The sequence below is a fragment of the Gossypium arboreum genome, chromosome 1 (genome assembly GCF_025698485.1).
Source record: "Gossypium arboreum isolate Shixiya-1 chromosome 1, ASM2569848v2, whole genome shotgun sequence".
NCBI classification, from domain to species: domain Eukaryota; kingdom Viridiplantae; phylum Streptophyta; class Magnoliopsida; order Malvales; family Malvaceae; genus Gossypium; species Gossypium arboreum.
Genome location: NC_069070.1, coordinates 120,562,373 through 120,579,076, shown reverse-complemented (window position 1 = coordinate 120,579,076; position 16,704 = coordinate 120,562,373). Strand labels below are relative to the sequence as shown.

Here is a 16,704-nt window from a genome sequence, read left to right as displayed (position 1 = left end):
CTTACGACAAAAAGGTTCGTCCCAGAATGTTCCATGAGGGAGACCTAGTACTGAAAAAGATCCTGCCCATACAAAAAGACTTCAGAGGAAAATGGATGCCGAATTGGGAAGGGCCTTATGTGGTGAAGAAAGCCTTTTCTGGCGGAGCATTGATATTGGCTGAAATGGATGGCAAGACCTTATCCAATCCCGTGAATTCGGATTCGGTTAAGAAATACTTCGCCTAAAAAAAAACATTAAAAAAAATAGGGAGAGGCGAGGTGAAAATTGCAAAGAGCATCTCGAGACCAAGAAGGATTTTGAATTGAAAACCCGTAAAGGGCAATTCAAATTTTGATCAAAGGTGGGGCATGCGATGGTCTTATGGTACCTAAATTAACAAGGATGAGAGATGTTACATCTTGGGGCATCTGCAAGAGTACTCTAGATCCCTAAACACATATTGGGCAAAAAGGAGTCCTCAAGAAGTCAATCAGAGAAACTCACGATGCGATATCGGGGCACCTATTCCCTTTTATCCATTTTGTATTCCAGCAATGTTTGTTGGTGTGATTAATATATTGCCTTCAAATGTTGTTTCTGATAAATTGCAGTTTTGTCGTTGTTATAATCTTTTTCAAGCATTTTGCATTGAAATGATGATTAATGGACTAAAACCATTTTTGCAAAAAGAGTTTTGCACATTACTCCGAAAGTTTCTAAATAGTACAGGAACCTGAAACAGGACTATTATTTAAAACTAACCAAACTCAAAGATTGGATGCATCTGAGAAAAAAGAGTTTAAATTGGGACTACCTCTTCGGGTTTTCTATTCAAAATTTGAGCTGAACAAGAAGACAGGATACCATTTCAGTAAAGGAACCTTGATGAACAAAGAGCAATGGCAACCTAAACAGGGATTCATGCTCACAACACGCTGCACTCATACATTCATAGATCATTCATAAGTGCATCTAATTAGGAACATTTGATTCATTTTGATCATAACATCCTAATTCTTTGACATAAGCACAAATACAGGGGACTGATTCTACAGGTCACGTCCCTAGAATCAGTGAATTCATAAGCCTTAACCCCCTAAACAGTAGGGTAACAGGCTGAAGATTTACAGATCTTAGCCCCTAAGCGATGAGTGGAGCGGATCGAAGACGAAGAACCTTAAACCCTAAGCGGTAGGGTAACAGTTGAGTTTACAGATCTTAACACCCTAAGCAGTAGGGAAACAGATCAAAGATAATGAGCTTTATCCCCTAAGCAGTAGGGTAACGAGTCAAATTTACAGACCTTAACCCCCTAAGTAGTAGGGTAATAGGCTGAAAATTACAGATCTGGTCTCCTTGAAGTTGCAGTGGAACAGATCGAATCCAGCGAATCTTGTCTTCCTGAAGTTGCAGTGAAGCAGATTGAAGATCTACAGATCTTAACACCCTAAGCAGTAGGGAAACAGATCAAAGATAATGAGCTTTATCCCCTAAGCAGTAGGGTAACGAGCCAAATTTACAGACCTTAACCCCTTAAGTAGTAGGGTAATAGGTTGAAAATTACAGATCTGGTCTCCCTGAAGTTGTAGTGGAACAGATCGAATCCAGCGAATCTTGTCTTCCTGAAGTTGCAGTGAAGCAGATTGAAGATCTACAGATCTTAACCCCCTAAGCAGTAGGGAAATAGATCAAAAGTGATGGGCTTTAACCCCCTAAACTGTGGGGTAACAAGCTGAATTTACAAGCCTTAAACCCCTAAGCAGTAGGGTAATAGGTTGAAAATCACAGATCTTGCCTTCCTGAAGTTACAGTGGAGTAGATCAAAGACGAAGGGTCTTAAATCCCTAAGCAGTAGGGTAACAGACCGAATTGCAGATCTTAACCCCTAAGCCATGGGAAATAGATCGAAGATAATAAGCCTTAAACCCCTAAGCAGTAGGGTATCAGGCTGGAAATCACAAATCTCTTCTCCTTGAAATTACACTAGAGAGCATAGAAGCCACAGCAGATCTCTTTGGAGTTTCAGTGGAGTAGATCGAAGTCACATGTCTTAGCTCCATAGAGTTGCAGTGGAGCAGATCAAAACAAACCTTACCTTCTTGAAGCTGCAGTAGAGCAGTGAAGCCGAGTGAAGCAACAAGATTGGAATGAGGCTACCTGGGGAAAAGGAGCACTAAACAAGTCTAGACACGGTGAGATCAGGCAAAATTGGTCTTTCTTAAGTCTTTGCTCTGTTCTCGTTACACGACAACAAGCAAAGAGGGGCAGCTGTACAAGCCCAATTTTTGGGCCCAAAACCCTCTAACCCATTTGACCTAAACCCAAAACCACTAAATCCCTAGCCCAATACATTAAAAAAAAAAAAAGAAGGGAGACCTAAAACCCTAGCCGTTCACCACTCGCCCTGTCCCATCCACTCACCGCCTGCTCCACCACCGCTTGTCTGCAAGAATAATGGAAAATAGATAGGTATTGAAAAAAAAAAGGGAAATGAAATGGCTATAAAAAGCTAAGCAAAACCATTGTATAAAAAAAGAAATTTTTGAAATACAAAAAATACAGCATTCGGTTTTTCTAGCAAAAAAATTGTAATACTAGTCACAAAACAATAAGAGAATCGACATCAAAATAAACCCAAAGCCCTCAGAAGTCAAAACCCAAATCTAAGGTGGTTTTCCCTTTTTTTTTTTTCTTCCTTTTTTTTGAGTTTCTTTATATACATAAAGATATAATATAAGTAAAAATAACACACATACATTAAACAAGTATAAAATATAAAAAAAAATAACCTCGGCGATTTCGGCCATCACAGATGGCATGGCCAACATGACGACGACGCATGGCGGACGTACGCTCCTCATGGGTTCTGGGCTGCACAGAGAAAAAGAGAGGAAACATTTAAAAAAAAACAGAAAGGAAGAATGAGGTTTTAAAAAAAAAAAAGGGTTTATATAGAGGGTAAAACAACGTAGTTTTAGGGGGGTTCAGAGACTTCAAAACGGCGCCGTTTGGCCACCGACCCGAGCAGGTGACCCGACCCGCTTAGGGTCCGCGCACGTTTTCAACAGAGGGGCTAATTTCACTTTTAGCCCCTCCGCTCCTTTATTGTTTTGGAATTAAATTTCTCTTATTTCTAATTTCACCCTATAATTTATTTTAGTTTTCAACTTGGTCCTTCATTACGCTGCGCATTTTAAAGGGGGGGTTATTTCCCATTTTAGCCCCTCCTTGATTATTTTCGCATGCATTTTAGTCCTTTTCTCCATCATTTACTCTGGATTTGCCCCAAAAATTTTGTTTCAAGCTCGATTTGATCCTTCCCGCTCATTTTGCTATTTCTTTTCATTGCTATCATTATTATTATTCCTATGCGTACTATTATTACTTATATGATTGTTATTTCTACTATTATTATTATTATTATTATGATGATGAATATATCAATATTATTAATATATTGTTATTATCGATATTATTGTCGTTGTCATTATTATTTTTGTTACCTTTTTATTTTTATTTTTATTATTTCTATTATTGTTATTATATTTTATTACTATTATTGTTACATTATCGTTATTATTCTCACTATTATTATTGTTAATGCAACTATTATTCTTGTAATTATATTTTCTTTATATCTTGATCGCTTATTATTATTACCTTATTATACCATTAGTTTTATATTGTTATAATAGATATTATTTATTACTTTTTCGTTATGCTTGTTTTGTTTTATTACTAATATTATCATTAACATTATTACTATTAATTTTAATATCATCATCTTTATAATTACCCTTACCATTGCATTATGATTATATTATTATTTCCATTTTCCTATTATTCACCTATTATGTTTCTTATCTATTTGTATTTCTAGTGTTATATTACATTTATTACTTATTAGCATTTTATTATTATTATTATCAGCATAGCATTTTTTAAAACACTCATATGTATGTATTATATTTTAATAACTATCTTTAATATCATGCATGTTGTGTACATTTTTGATAACTATATTATGTGTATATTTTCATATATGTCAAGTATATACGTTTTAATATCATATCTTTTCATATATATATATATATATATATATATATATATTTTAATGCTACGTGTATATTTCTCTTATTAAGTAAATATTTTAATACATACATATATATATTCATATACCACTATCATTAGCTATTTTTATTATTATTCCGCCTTCAATAAACACCTATACATATATATATACATATATATACAATCTTTTTTTTCGTCATCGTTATACATATATATATTCCATACTATTTCATATTTAAATTATTATTATCATGTTAAAAGCATACGTATTATTATCATTTCATACTATTATTACTTACATCATCATCATCGCTCATTATCATTATCATTTTATTTTCCCATGTTTTATTTATTGTGCATTCGATCATTTCATTTTCCTCATGAATTTGTTTATATTTGTATGTTACTAGCCTCGCCATTATTCCATCCTTTACAACTACTCGTTATTGCCACCCATTATTACACGTTACTGTTAATATCATAATTCGCTTTTATATTTACTATGCATCTCATTATATTCCTTACTCGATACCTTAGAATAATTCTTCCATAAAAGTAATATTCCATATTTGATAATTCGAGACAATCGTGCCCTAACTTACTGGGTTTCGATTTTTCTCCTTTAACCTAAATAACGGAATACTCTTCTAAATCGCGACGTGAGTTTTGAAAAAAGCTTATTCTCGGAGATACGAGGTGTTGTGCCCTAACTTACTGGGTATGGCATTTTGTTACCTCGAAATAAGATTTTTACAAGTAAAGGCAATATTCTGTGTTTGGGAATTTGAGGAAAAGTGCCCTAACTTACTGGGCTTCGATTCTCCTCGTTCACCTGAGCTAACTGAATAACCTTTTGAAATACACGTATTTTTATATAAAAGGCAAGCTCGTTCTCGAAAGTTCAAGATGCCGTGTCCTAACTTACTGGATGTGACATTTTATATTGTGAGACGAGAAGGTCCTTAACATTTGAGCATTTTCTTTACAAAGAGGGATCGTATTTTAAATTCTTTCAAGTTTTCAAATTTTCGACACTAAGACACTAATTAATCAACTAGGTACCAATTTTGGGCGTATCGAGGTGCTAATCCTTCCTAAATGCGTAACCGACTCGAACTCATTTTCGATTTTCGTAGACCAAAATTATCGTTTTAGTAAACCTTAACTTTTATTAAAATGATTAACTTAAGGTGATCCGATCACACCTAAAAAGATTGGTGGCGACTCCTGTTTTCATTTTTTTCTTCTCCGAGTCGATACCCGTTTCGTTTTTTTCAAAAAAATGGTTACGACAAGGAACATTGAACTCAGAGTGGTACCAAGGATGCTAGTCTTTAAAATTATAAAGATATAAGTTATTAAAATAGTGAAATTACATTTTATCTCTCACAAAAATATATAACTTAATTCCAGCTCCTAGAAAAATTTTTTGACTTTCCTCTGATTAAACTTCTTATCACTCAGTCCAACATCGTAGCTAAACAAATATTCTTATTTGTAAGATTCAGTATAACAAAGGAATAAATATTAAAACTACATATAAAGTTTGATTTAATATGTAATTTGATACATAAACTTTGATTTAATGTAATTATACATATCAAACTTTGATTATGACTCAAATGCATACATAAAATATTTAAATAAATAAATACATTACTTTATTTTTGTATTAGATAAATTAAATTATTTATATATGTAATATGAAATATAAAATTGTATTATATCGATAAATATATTAATAATTTATAAAATTTAAATAAAAAATTCATATTTTAGATTTATCCCTGTAGCAAACAATTCCAAAATGTGGGACATATAAGCCATGCATGCGTCATATCAAACGTACAAAAAACTTCTAAAGATCGGCAAATACTAAGTCAATGTGTCTGTGTGCTGAAAGAATGGTGTATTCAATTATAATTCTACAAATAATGCACTTGTAAATCCATAATATAAATAAATGAACATGAAATTACTTTATCATGTCATATTCCATCATTTGCTGACAGGATCCTTATCTTCCACTTTCTTTGCTTGGCAAATTAAGAAAGACCAACTTAAGCTCCAAGCAAGTCTAGTGGGTCCTTCTGTATAGTTTTCTAATACTTTAAATTATACATTTATTTGATTTTAGTAGTTAAATTTTATTATTAAATTGATTTTATGTTTAAGTTGTGAATTTAATCGTTATTCTTTAAATTGATTTTTTAATCTTTAAAATTTTGAATTTTAAAATTTACTCCTAATTCGAATGACAGTAGTTAAATTCATTAAGTGATATAATATAATTTTGTGAGTATTATTTATAAATAAAAGTTAACATAACATCACACATGTGATAATATTTTATTGTATAATATTTTAAAATAATTAATCTAACTGTTATAATTTGACTTACACATAATTTAAAGAATTTAATTATTTTATAAATTAAAATATAGCATCGGTCCATGATAAAAAGATTATATTAAAATTAAGTCCTAGGTCCATAATTCAATTTGTTGGACACCTACCCTGACTGTATTTGTGTGAACATGGTGGCACATGAGTTGATTTTTTGGTACTCCAGTGGAAGAAAGTGCCAACAAAACTATAGAAAATTAAGAGTAATTGACACTTCCAGAAAATTTCCCTAAGTCCAAATGAGATTACGTATATGCAAAGACAGTTTAGATGTAGATCACTGGATGTAAACATTTAAGACTGCCATGAAACATCATTACACTATATCAAAATCAGACCCTAAAAAAGAGTCAATTTCTGTAGAAGGCCCCTACCCTATATATACTTTGTGAATTTAGTCCTTTCATATAATTCGGTATTTTTTATCCCTCCTCTTTTTAGAAATTGCAAATTCAATACAAAAATTGGTTATAAAAATCAAAAAACTTTTGTACACCTATGAAACTTTGCTCAAATTGCAACATCGTTACTATATATCAATATAAGATCATTTTCCTCCACTAAGACTTTCCCTTGAAACCTTAGTTACAAACTGAAAAGAATAAATGGTTTACAATGAACTTGCATTAAGAATTCCTTCAATCGGTGGGATCGTATATTCCCTTGAATTGTTCTCGAATAAGTTTTCAATAAAGAATCAAAATATGCAAAGAATTTCAAGGAATAAACTTCTATTTCTATAAAAAAGACCAGATCTCTCTGTAGCACAAATAACATAAAGTCTTTAAATAGAGCAATTGCTTGACTGACTTTCGTCATGATCTATTCTATTAAATTGTTGCTTAAAGTCTTCGTAAGAATTAAATCAAAATTTTTCAATAAAAAATATGGTAGGTTGTGCAACTTTCCAATTGCACCTTATTTTCAAAATTGACAATCAACCTTTTTTCATTAACTCTGTCAAAATAATTTAGTATGATTGAATACATATTTCGAAAACCAAAGAAATTGAAAAAAAAAATTATATTGTAGGGACTAAACCTTCCAAATATGTAAAAATAGAGGGACCTTATTTATTATTTGACCTTTATTAATACCATTCATAAATCATAGAATCACTTCCAAGTTCTGCACCAGTTACACGGTCATGGGGAAAACTATTAGCTGCTCTGTTTTAGTAGCTTTAATATCTTGTTTTGACTTACAGCTGCAGTTTGGCACTGCTTCACACACTATAACGGCATCAAAATCCATCAAAGACCCTGATGTTATAATCTCCCAGAATGGTGTTTTCCGCTTGGGATTCTTCAGCTTGGCTAACTCCAGCAGTCGTTATGTAGGGATATTGTACCATCAAATCCCCGTACAAACTGTTGTATGGGTGGCAAATAGAAACAGGCCTCTCAAAGACTCTTCTGGGATTCTCACCATATCAGATGATGGCAACCTTGTTGTTTCCAATGGAAAAGCTGAGATTCTTTGGTCAACAAATGTTACGAATTTGATCCCTAACGCAACAACTGCACAGCTTTTAGACTCTGGAAACCTTGTCCTCAATAACGGTGAGAATGGAGGAAGCAGCATCTTATGGGAGAGTTTTCAACACCCTTCTAATGCATTTCTTCAAACTATGAAGATCAGCACTGATGTAAAAACGGGTCGTAAGGTGCAGACGAGATCATGGAAAAGCCTTGATGATCCATCTGATGGCAACTTTTTTCAAGGCATTGAACCTTTCAGCATCCCGGAGGGTGTCGTTTGGAACAATAACCAGATATATTCTCGGACCGGCCCATGGAATGGTCGTATCTATATCGGTTTAATAAATGTTAATAGAGTTTATTTTGATGGGTTTTATGTGGTTGCAGATGATGTAGAAAAAACCTATTACGAAACTTACGAATATTCTACTGATTCTAGGTTGATATACTATGAATTAGAGTCTGACGGAAGATTCGTTGAACGAATATGGGATGCGGGGAAAGGGGACTGGATAACCGGGTACTCTAGTTATCGAACAGATTGTGATGTTTATGGAAAGTGTGGGGCATTTGGAATCTGCGATTCAACGAAACGACCCATTTGCAGTTGCTTGAAAGGGTTTAAGCCTAGGAATATAGAAGAATGGAGTCAAGGTAATTGGAGTAGTGGGTGTTTTAGGACTACCCCTTTGCACTGCCAAAGAGATAACAACAACGGAAGTGAAGTAGGCCAAGGAGATGATGGGTTTTTAAAGCTGAAGAAGACGAAAGTACCGGCATTTCCAGACCAGTCATCAATAACTAACGGCGAATGCAAAGATCAATGCATGAAGAATTGTTCGTGCGTGGCTTATGCGTATGATGCTGGCATTGGTTGCATGTTATGGAGTGGAGATTTGATTGATGTCCAGAAATTCTCTACTCGGGGAGTCGATCTTTACATTCGTCTGCCATCTTCGGAACTTGGTAAACTTGTCTTCCATATCGACCGTGTGTGTGACGAATTGCATCAATTAATCTTCATTTTTGGTTTAGATGTTTTATTAACCATGTTTCTGGATTTGCAGATACAGGGAAACATACTAAGGTCATTGTTATTACAACAGTAATTTCAGGCATGCTCGTGATTATAATAATTTCTGCACTCTTCGTATCGCGTAGAATGGGTCAACAAAGAGGTAAAATGTCCATCTTTATTTGTTTAATCTTTGTAGTCACTTTTTTTTAAGAAATATGTAAATTCTATAGTTCTCTTCGGGTAAAATTGGATTTAAAGGTATTTTTATTCGATTTAAATTCAAATTTTAGATAAAATAAAATTAAAATAGAATTGACTCGAATACTGTGAAAAGCTCTAAACTTAATTGAGTACTATTGTAAAAGGTGAAGGTTGAATTCAAGTGAGATTAAATTATTCAATTTTGCTCGATTAAGTTGGTTTATATAAGTTACAAATTAGTATCTGATATATATATATATATATATATATATATATTAAAGTTTGAATTCTCATTCCTATATATTTTTATATTTAAATAACATGGACCATGTGTTAGATAAATTGGGTGAATTAATTTGCAATTCTTTTGTGTCGAAGTTTCATAAACCAAGTTTCTGGATTTGCAGATAAAGGGAAAAGTAGTAAGGTCGTCTTTGTTATTACAACAGTAACTGTGGGCATAGTCGTAATTACAATTATGTAACCTTCAACTCATTGCTTCTTTGATTTCAATCACAGGAAGGAATAAAAGACGGACACAGATCAAACACAAATTTCATAGTGAAAATATAGGAGAAAGTTCAATCGGTGTTAAACTCCAGCAGCTTCCACTATTCAAGTTCGAAGAACTTGCCACCGCGACCAACAACTTCCATCCCGAGAAAAAGCTAGGGCAGGGTGGTTTTGGTCCGGTTTACAAGGTAATATATAATAGTGATTTCCGGTTGTTAGGATAATCATCACCAGTCCAAAGCCGGATTGTAATGAGTTCATAGGCCAGGCCCATTAATCGAGAATTTTACAGGAAAGCAAGCTCAACTTACGAGCTCATTACAATCAAACCCAAACCCATTTGGATTTTGAGCCAACAATGATAATTATCCTAACACCGGTGAATCCAGAGTCAATGAAATCACATTTTTTTCAATCAAGTATTGTAGTCTGAATTTTGAGTGCAGGGAACATTAGATGATGGAAAGGAAATAGCAGTGAAGAGATTGTCGAAAGCTTCGGGGCAAGGTTTGGAAGAATTTATGAACGAAGTGGTGGTTATTTCTAAGCTCCAACATCGAAATCTGGTTAAATTGTTTGGGTGTTGTGTTGAAGCAGAAGAGAATATGCTCGTCTACGAGTTTATGCCAAACAAAAGTTTGGACGCTTTTCTATTCGGTTAGTAATTTATTCAAATCTTATATGACATTTTCGGTCTCTAATCAAATTCAGAAATGAGTTGAATAGGATCCCTTAAAAAATAATGTTCTCCCATAAATGTTTTCTCCATTCACAAAATTTAAATTTAGGTGTAAAAGTGATATTTTGATTCTCTTCACCATTTAATTATGTCTACAATCATAATGAATACAATACGGTAGAAATACAATGATTGTTGTAGTTTAGATCCTCAATTGTAGGAATTAATTATTAATCTGGTAGGTTTTTATGTTTAAATTTTGTTATAGATCACGTTAAACAAAAACTCTTGGATTGGAGAAAACGCTTTAATATTATTGAAGGGATCAGTCGAGGATTACTTTATCTTCATAGAGATTCAAGATTGAAGATTATACACAGAGATCTAAAAGCAAGTAATGTTTTACTTGACCAAGAGCTAAACCCAAAAATTTCAGATTTTGGGATAGCCAAGATCTTCGGAGGTGACGAAAATCAAGCCAACACTAAAAGGGTTGTTGGAACTTAGTAAGTTGGAATTTCCTTCCTACCATTTCTTTTTATGCTCTTTTTAATAAAAAATGGTATAAATATGTCTATGGTCGGATTTGGTGCTTAAAGATGATACATGTCCATACTCGTATCGAGTTTAATTTTGTTCAATTTGTGGACTCAATTTATTGTTTTTAATTTTATTAATAAAATATTAAAAATATATTTTTATAGTTAACTTTAAATTATTTATTATTTATTCTTAATTCAGGTTGGCTCGTGGACAAGTTTAAATAAGAGCTGTAATTGGTGTTGTTTTTTTATGTTAAAATACAGTGGTTATATGTCTCCTGAATATGCAATGCAAGGGCGATTTTCAGAGAAATCTGACGTGTTCAGCTATGGAGTTCTATTACTAGAGATTGTTAGTGGAAGAAGAAACACAAGCTTTTACAACAAGGATGACCTTAGCCTCTTCGGATATGTAAGTTCATAAGATAGTTAGAGATGTTGGTGGATGGAATTAGGATGTACGATTTCGTGTTTGCAATCTATTTGGGTTCGGTTTGAGAAAACTTGAATTTAGCTCAATAATTATTGAGTCGAGAAATCATGTGAGTTGAATTTGAGAATCTTAATGCTTGAATCGAGTAGCTCACAAGTGAATTTCAAGAACCCTAATACTTGAATTGAGTAGCTTGCAAAGCTTTTCATCTTAATCAATATTGAAAATTTTCAGTTCAAACTCGAGCTTAATTATAAATAATCGAGTTTGAAGTTATGCATAGGAGTGAAGCTTTTGTAGATTTAGGTAAAACAAGCCTAATCAAGAGAGTAAAAACACTTCAATTAACTCTATTAAAGCTTAAGATTAAAATTTTGAGTCACGTTAAGCCAAATGATTTAGGCATTAATTTAGATAAAATTGTTTACTGTTTCAGGTCTGGAAATTATGGAACGAAGGCAACATTTGGGACTTAGTAGACAAGGTGATTTCAAAGTCAGAATCAGATTTAAAGAATAAGAAAGAAATATGGAGATGCATACATATTGGATTGCTATGCATTCAAGAATATGCTAAAGATAGGCCCACTATGTCTACTATTGTTTCAATGCTTAACAGTGAGATTTCAGATCTCAACACTCCAAAACCACCTGCTTTCACTCAAGGACCACTAATGAGCCATGATGTTGAAGATACGGTTTCAGTTAATGATGTAACTTTTACAAACCTTGATGGTCGATAAGATAGAAATTAATTATTTGTAGTGTTTACAATTAGAGTTCAAGCAGTGAAATTTATTTTTATATATGTTTTGATATGTTTTTGTCATTTTATTTGTTTCATTCTAGAGTGAATTTACCACGGTAACTTTGTCCTAAACTTGAAAACTTGATTTTATCAAATCTAAACTTAAACTTGACCTAACTTGAATTGAACATAAAAGATCAATAATTTGAACCCGTTCACCTTAAACTCAAAAATGATTTAAAACCTAAAATGATTTGAACTTAAAGTGACCAAATTCAAAATTTCTTAAATACATAACCTGAAATGTTCTGAACGTAATATGACCTAACTTGAAAAACCCAACTTACAAATCCACCTGAACCCAAAATAGCTTCAACCTTAAACTAATTCAAATTCAAAATTACTCAAAATTTTAAAATTTGAATTATACTTGAAGTCACTCTTTGTAATGATTATCACTTTTGTTTATTGAATTTTGCAGGGTAAAAAAGCTCATGAAGTTTTAAAAAATTCTATAAGTCATACAAAATGCATTTAATTATACTCTTAAACTTGAAAATATTATCAATTAAGTTCTTTAACCAATGAAATTCATTGTTGATTGTTAATTTAATTAAAAGTTACTGATGTGGTAGTTAATAATTGTCAAATCATTCATTTTCTTTCAAGCTGCAGTCCAAAGTAGTAGATAATGTGTAAACTTAATGACATGGGAATTGGAGAAGAAATTTAAAAAGATTAGTAATTAAACTATCAAATGTAATTAATTAAACTTGATGATAGTGTAACACTCCCAACCTTATATCATTACTGGAACAGGGTTACGGAGCATTATCGGACATATCAAATATTACGAATAACTCACAAATAATTGACATACAAAGGATAAATTTAATCCTTAAGTCCCTAAAATGGACCTCGAGGCCCAAAACACGTATTAGAAGTGGATCGAGGCTTATCCAGGTGCTCAGAGAATTTTCGTAAATTTTTAAAAAAATTAACTCAATATAACTTCTTTTATATACATCTAACCTTCCCTGCAATTTCAAACCGAAACCAATCCAATACCAATGATATAACCAATTCAATTCATACATGTAAACATCTAAAACATGCCAAGATTAATACTAGAATTTACTATATGATCATTCATACCATTATTCAAATTAAATTAAAAGTTCTATTCAATTATCAATTCAAACATAATGTTATATATACCATTTCATTTATTTAATCTTTCATTTACCAATTTAAATCATCACATATTATCCTTACAATCCAAAACCACATCAACTCAAAATACAACCTAGGTACATCCCACATATACCAAAATAAAATATACATCACCAAGGTTGCTGAGATCGGGATTGGTTGGATTTGGACCAAATTTTGACTCGTCTCGACTGCAGACGGAAAATAACCGTATAATCGAGTATAGACATACTCAGTGGTATTACTATAATTCAAACTATAATAACAATAATGAAATATAAATATTAAACATATAAAAATTGAATTTTCTCAAATATTAACTCATTCTTAAACTTCATTCGTTAATAATAGTAACACAATTTCAACTACTTATCAATTTCAATCAAATATCATAGACTTCAATTTTCTTCACTACATCAACGTTTTGAATTTTCTCAAATATTAACTCGTTTTTAAACTTCATTCGTTAATAATAGTAACACAATTTCAACTATTTATCAATTTCAATCAAATATCATAGACTTCAATTTTCTTCATTACATCAACGTTTAGTTCATGCCTTCCATTTCCAATCTCAATTTCAATCCATAATTTAAATTTCTCATTTCAATTTTTCACCCTATTAACAGACCCGGACTTTGGCGGATACACGGATCCAACCAAACACACCAGAATGGCACCTAGTGCCTCATCGGATAGTTCGAAGCAAAGTTGACACCCAGTGTCTCATCGGCCTAGCCGAAGTAAAGTGGTACCCAGTACCTCATTAAATCTATCTGAAGTATAATAGTGACACTCAGTATCTCATCGACTCGAAGTCGAAGTATCCCTAAACACTTCCAATCCTATGGCATGCCAACTATATCCGACTTAGCCGGACTAGTTAATAAGGTATTTAATTCACTTTCTCTGTTTCAATCAATATTCACATCAATTCCACTTAAATCACAATTTCACTTTCAATTCAAAAATCCACTTTCAAAATCAAATACACTTTCCATTCACCAATCAAAATACAATTCAATACTAACACATATTTCTCATTCAATTCAACTTCACTTTAAATCCCAAATTCTCTTTCAATTCAACAATTCAATCATTATCCAATACTAAAATTTATTTAACAACCATTTCAATTATCATTCAATTCCATAACAACACTTACCTCATAATTTACTTACCAATTACATAATTTAATTTAACATTTAATGAATAAATAAATAATTTGAATTATAGTAATACAAACTCAGATTTGTTCGATTACTCCTAAAACTTTTTCCCTTCTTTTTGGTACCGATGCCTTGGGTTCTTTGCTAGCTACGAAAATAATAATAATTTTCACTATTAATTAGAGCATTAAATTATAATAGATAATTGAATAATAATTTTCACTATTAATTAGAGCATTAAATTATAATAGATAATTGAATTTTATTCAATTCCTACTTATTGTCAATTTAATCCTAAATAAGTTTACTTACTTTTCTAACTTAAGTCATACTTCTTTTCTACTTAATTTCTTGCCATATGAAACTCAACTATTCAATATTCATAATAAAACTCTAATTTAAAATTTCTTTCAATTTAATCCCTCTATCACAAAACTTATAGTTTTTTTACAATTTAATCCCTTTATCAATTCTAACTTAAAATTTATTCAATTAAATCCCTAATTCACTATTTTGTTCAACATGAACTATATTTAAAAACTTTAAAACTTCCAAAACCTCAACTTAATTTCATTAAAACTTTATTCCAAAGCTTCTAAAACATCAAATTTAAGAGAAAATGACTTAATTGACTTACCAAATTAAACTTCAAGCTTTAAAACCTTAGTTTCTCCTTTTGTTTTCTTTCTTTCTTTCCTTTCCCACTTTCGAATGGCTTTCTCTGATTTATTTCCTTTCTTTCCTTTATTTGTTTCTTTTTCTTATTTACTTTATAATTATAACTTAATATATGTATTAACTACTTAATTTATAAATATCTATTTGATAGCAAATATATATGTTACAATTGTACATTATCTCCACCCTACATTTGTCTTGATCTAATCTATTTCATAATATAATAATATAATATTAATGAATAATAATTATCTATTTACTTAAATAAAAAATATTACAATTGTATGTACATGATTTATCACACTTGTATTTTACTATCACCTTACATTTGTCATCTTATTAATTTATTCATTAATTTAATAATATAATATCAATTAAATAATAAATATAATAAGTATCTATTTAATACACAAATACATATGTTACAAATGTACATTTATACATTGTTACATTTGTATATCATCATCACTATCCACTTGTCATGAATTTAATTTATTTATCATATAAAAATCTTTTAATATAATTAATAATCATAAAATATCTTTATACTTAAATTATGAGTTGTTAAATATGACTCCTATTTTCAATCAAATTTGAGAAATAATATTTCAATTAAACTCTGTTTACTTATTTCAATCAAATCTTGATTAGTTTAGATTATTTTACTATTATTTGACTTATGAATTTAGCCTATAAATAGGCTTTTTTATAACCTTAGAAAATATATACCCATTAGAGATTAGAACTCATAACACATTTAGAAAATTTTGTGTTTACGTTTTGTGAGTTCTTTATTTTTGGGTTTTCGGGGTTTAGTTTTTATCTCCATCTTTTGTACTCTTCGTTCTTTTGCCATTATAGTAAAATTATCTTTGCCCGTGGTTTTTTATCCTCTTTGAAGGGGTTTTTCCATGTTAAATTTGTGTGTTCAATTTCTCAATTTATTCCGCTATTTTCTTGTTCGTTGCTTAATCGGGTCGAAATCCTAACAAGTGGTATCAGAGCTAGTTCAATTTTCATATATCAGCCCGTTCAGAGATGGCAACAACAAGGTTTGAAATTGAGAAGTTAGATGGTGAGACAAATTTCAATCTGTGGCAAGTTCGGATGATGGCAATTCTAGTTCAATCCGGTTTGAAAAAGGTTGTTACTGGGAAAAAGCTTGAGAATCTAAATAAAACAGAATGGGAAGAGCTTGATGAAAAGGCTTTGTCTGCAATCTAGTTGTGCCTTGCGAATACGGTATTGCAGGAGGTATTGATGGAGAAGACCTCATCCGCCTTGTGGAAAAGGTTGAAACTCTTTATACGACTAAGTTTCTGGCTAATCGTTTAGTGTTGAAACAACGTCTATTTACATTTCGCATGAACGAATGTGAGCTTCTTAGAGATCACATCTGTCAATTTATTACTCTTTTAAATGATTTAAAGAATGTTGAGGTTCATATTGACGATGAAGATCAGGCTATGCTATTATTGTGCTATTTACCCCCTTCATACAAGTCTTTCAAGAAGACCCTGATTTATGGCAGAGACAAACTCTCGTTCAAAGATGTGAAGGGTCATTCGTTGA

General features: G+C 31.6%; 1 protein-coding gene across 1 annotated transcript; it reads left to right on the top strand.

The window, feature by feature from the left end:
* The first annotated feature begins 7,584 nt into the window (after positions 1-7,584).
* LOC108481764 (G-type lectin S-receptor-like serine/threonine-protein kinase At1g11330) lies at positions 7,585-12,133 on the top strand. Its single transcript, XM_053031374.1, has 7 exons — positions 7,585-8,906; positions 9,008-9,118; positions 9,679-9,860; positions 10,119-10,329; positions 10,620-10,857; positions 11,158-11,305; positions 11,763-12,133. The coding sequence occupies exons 1-7, from the start codon at positions 7,607-7,609 to the stop codon at positions 12,066-12,068; spliced, it is 2,496 nt and encodes an 831-aa protein (XP_052887334.1). The 5' UTR covers positions 7,585-7,606; the 3' UTR covers positions 12,069-12,133.
* Positions 12,134-16,704: the final 4,571 nt, after the last annotated feature.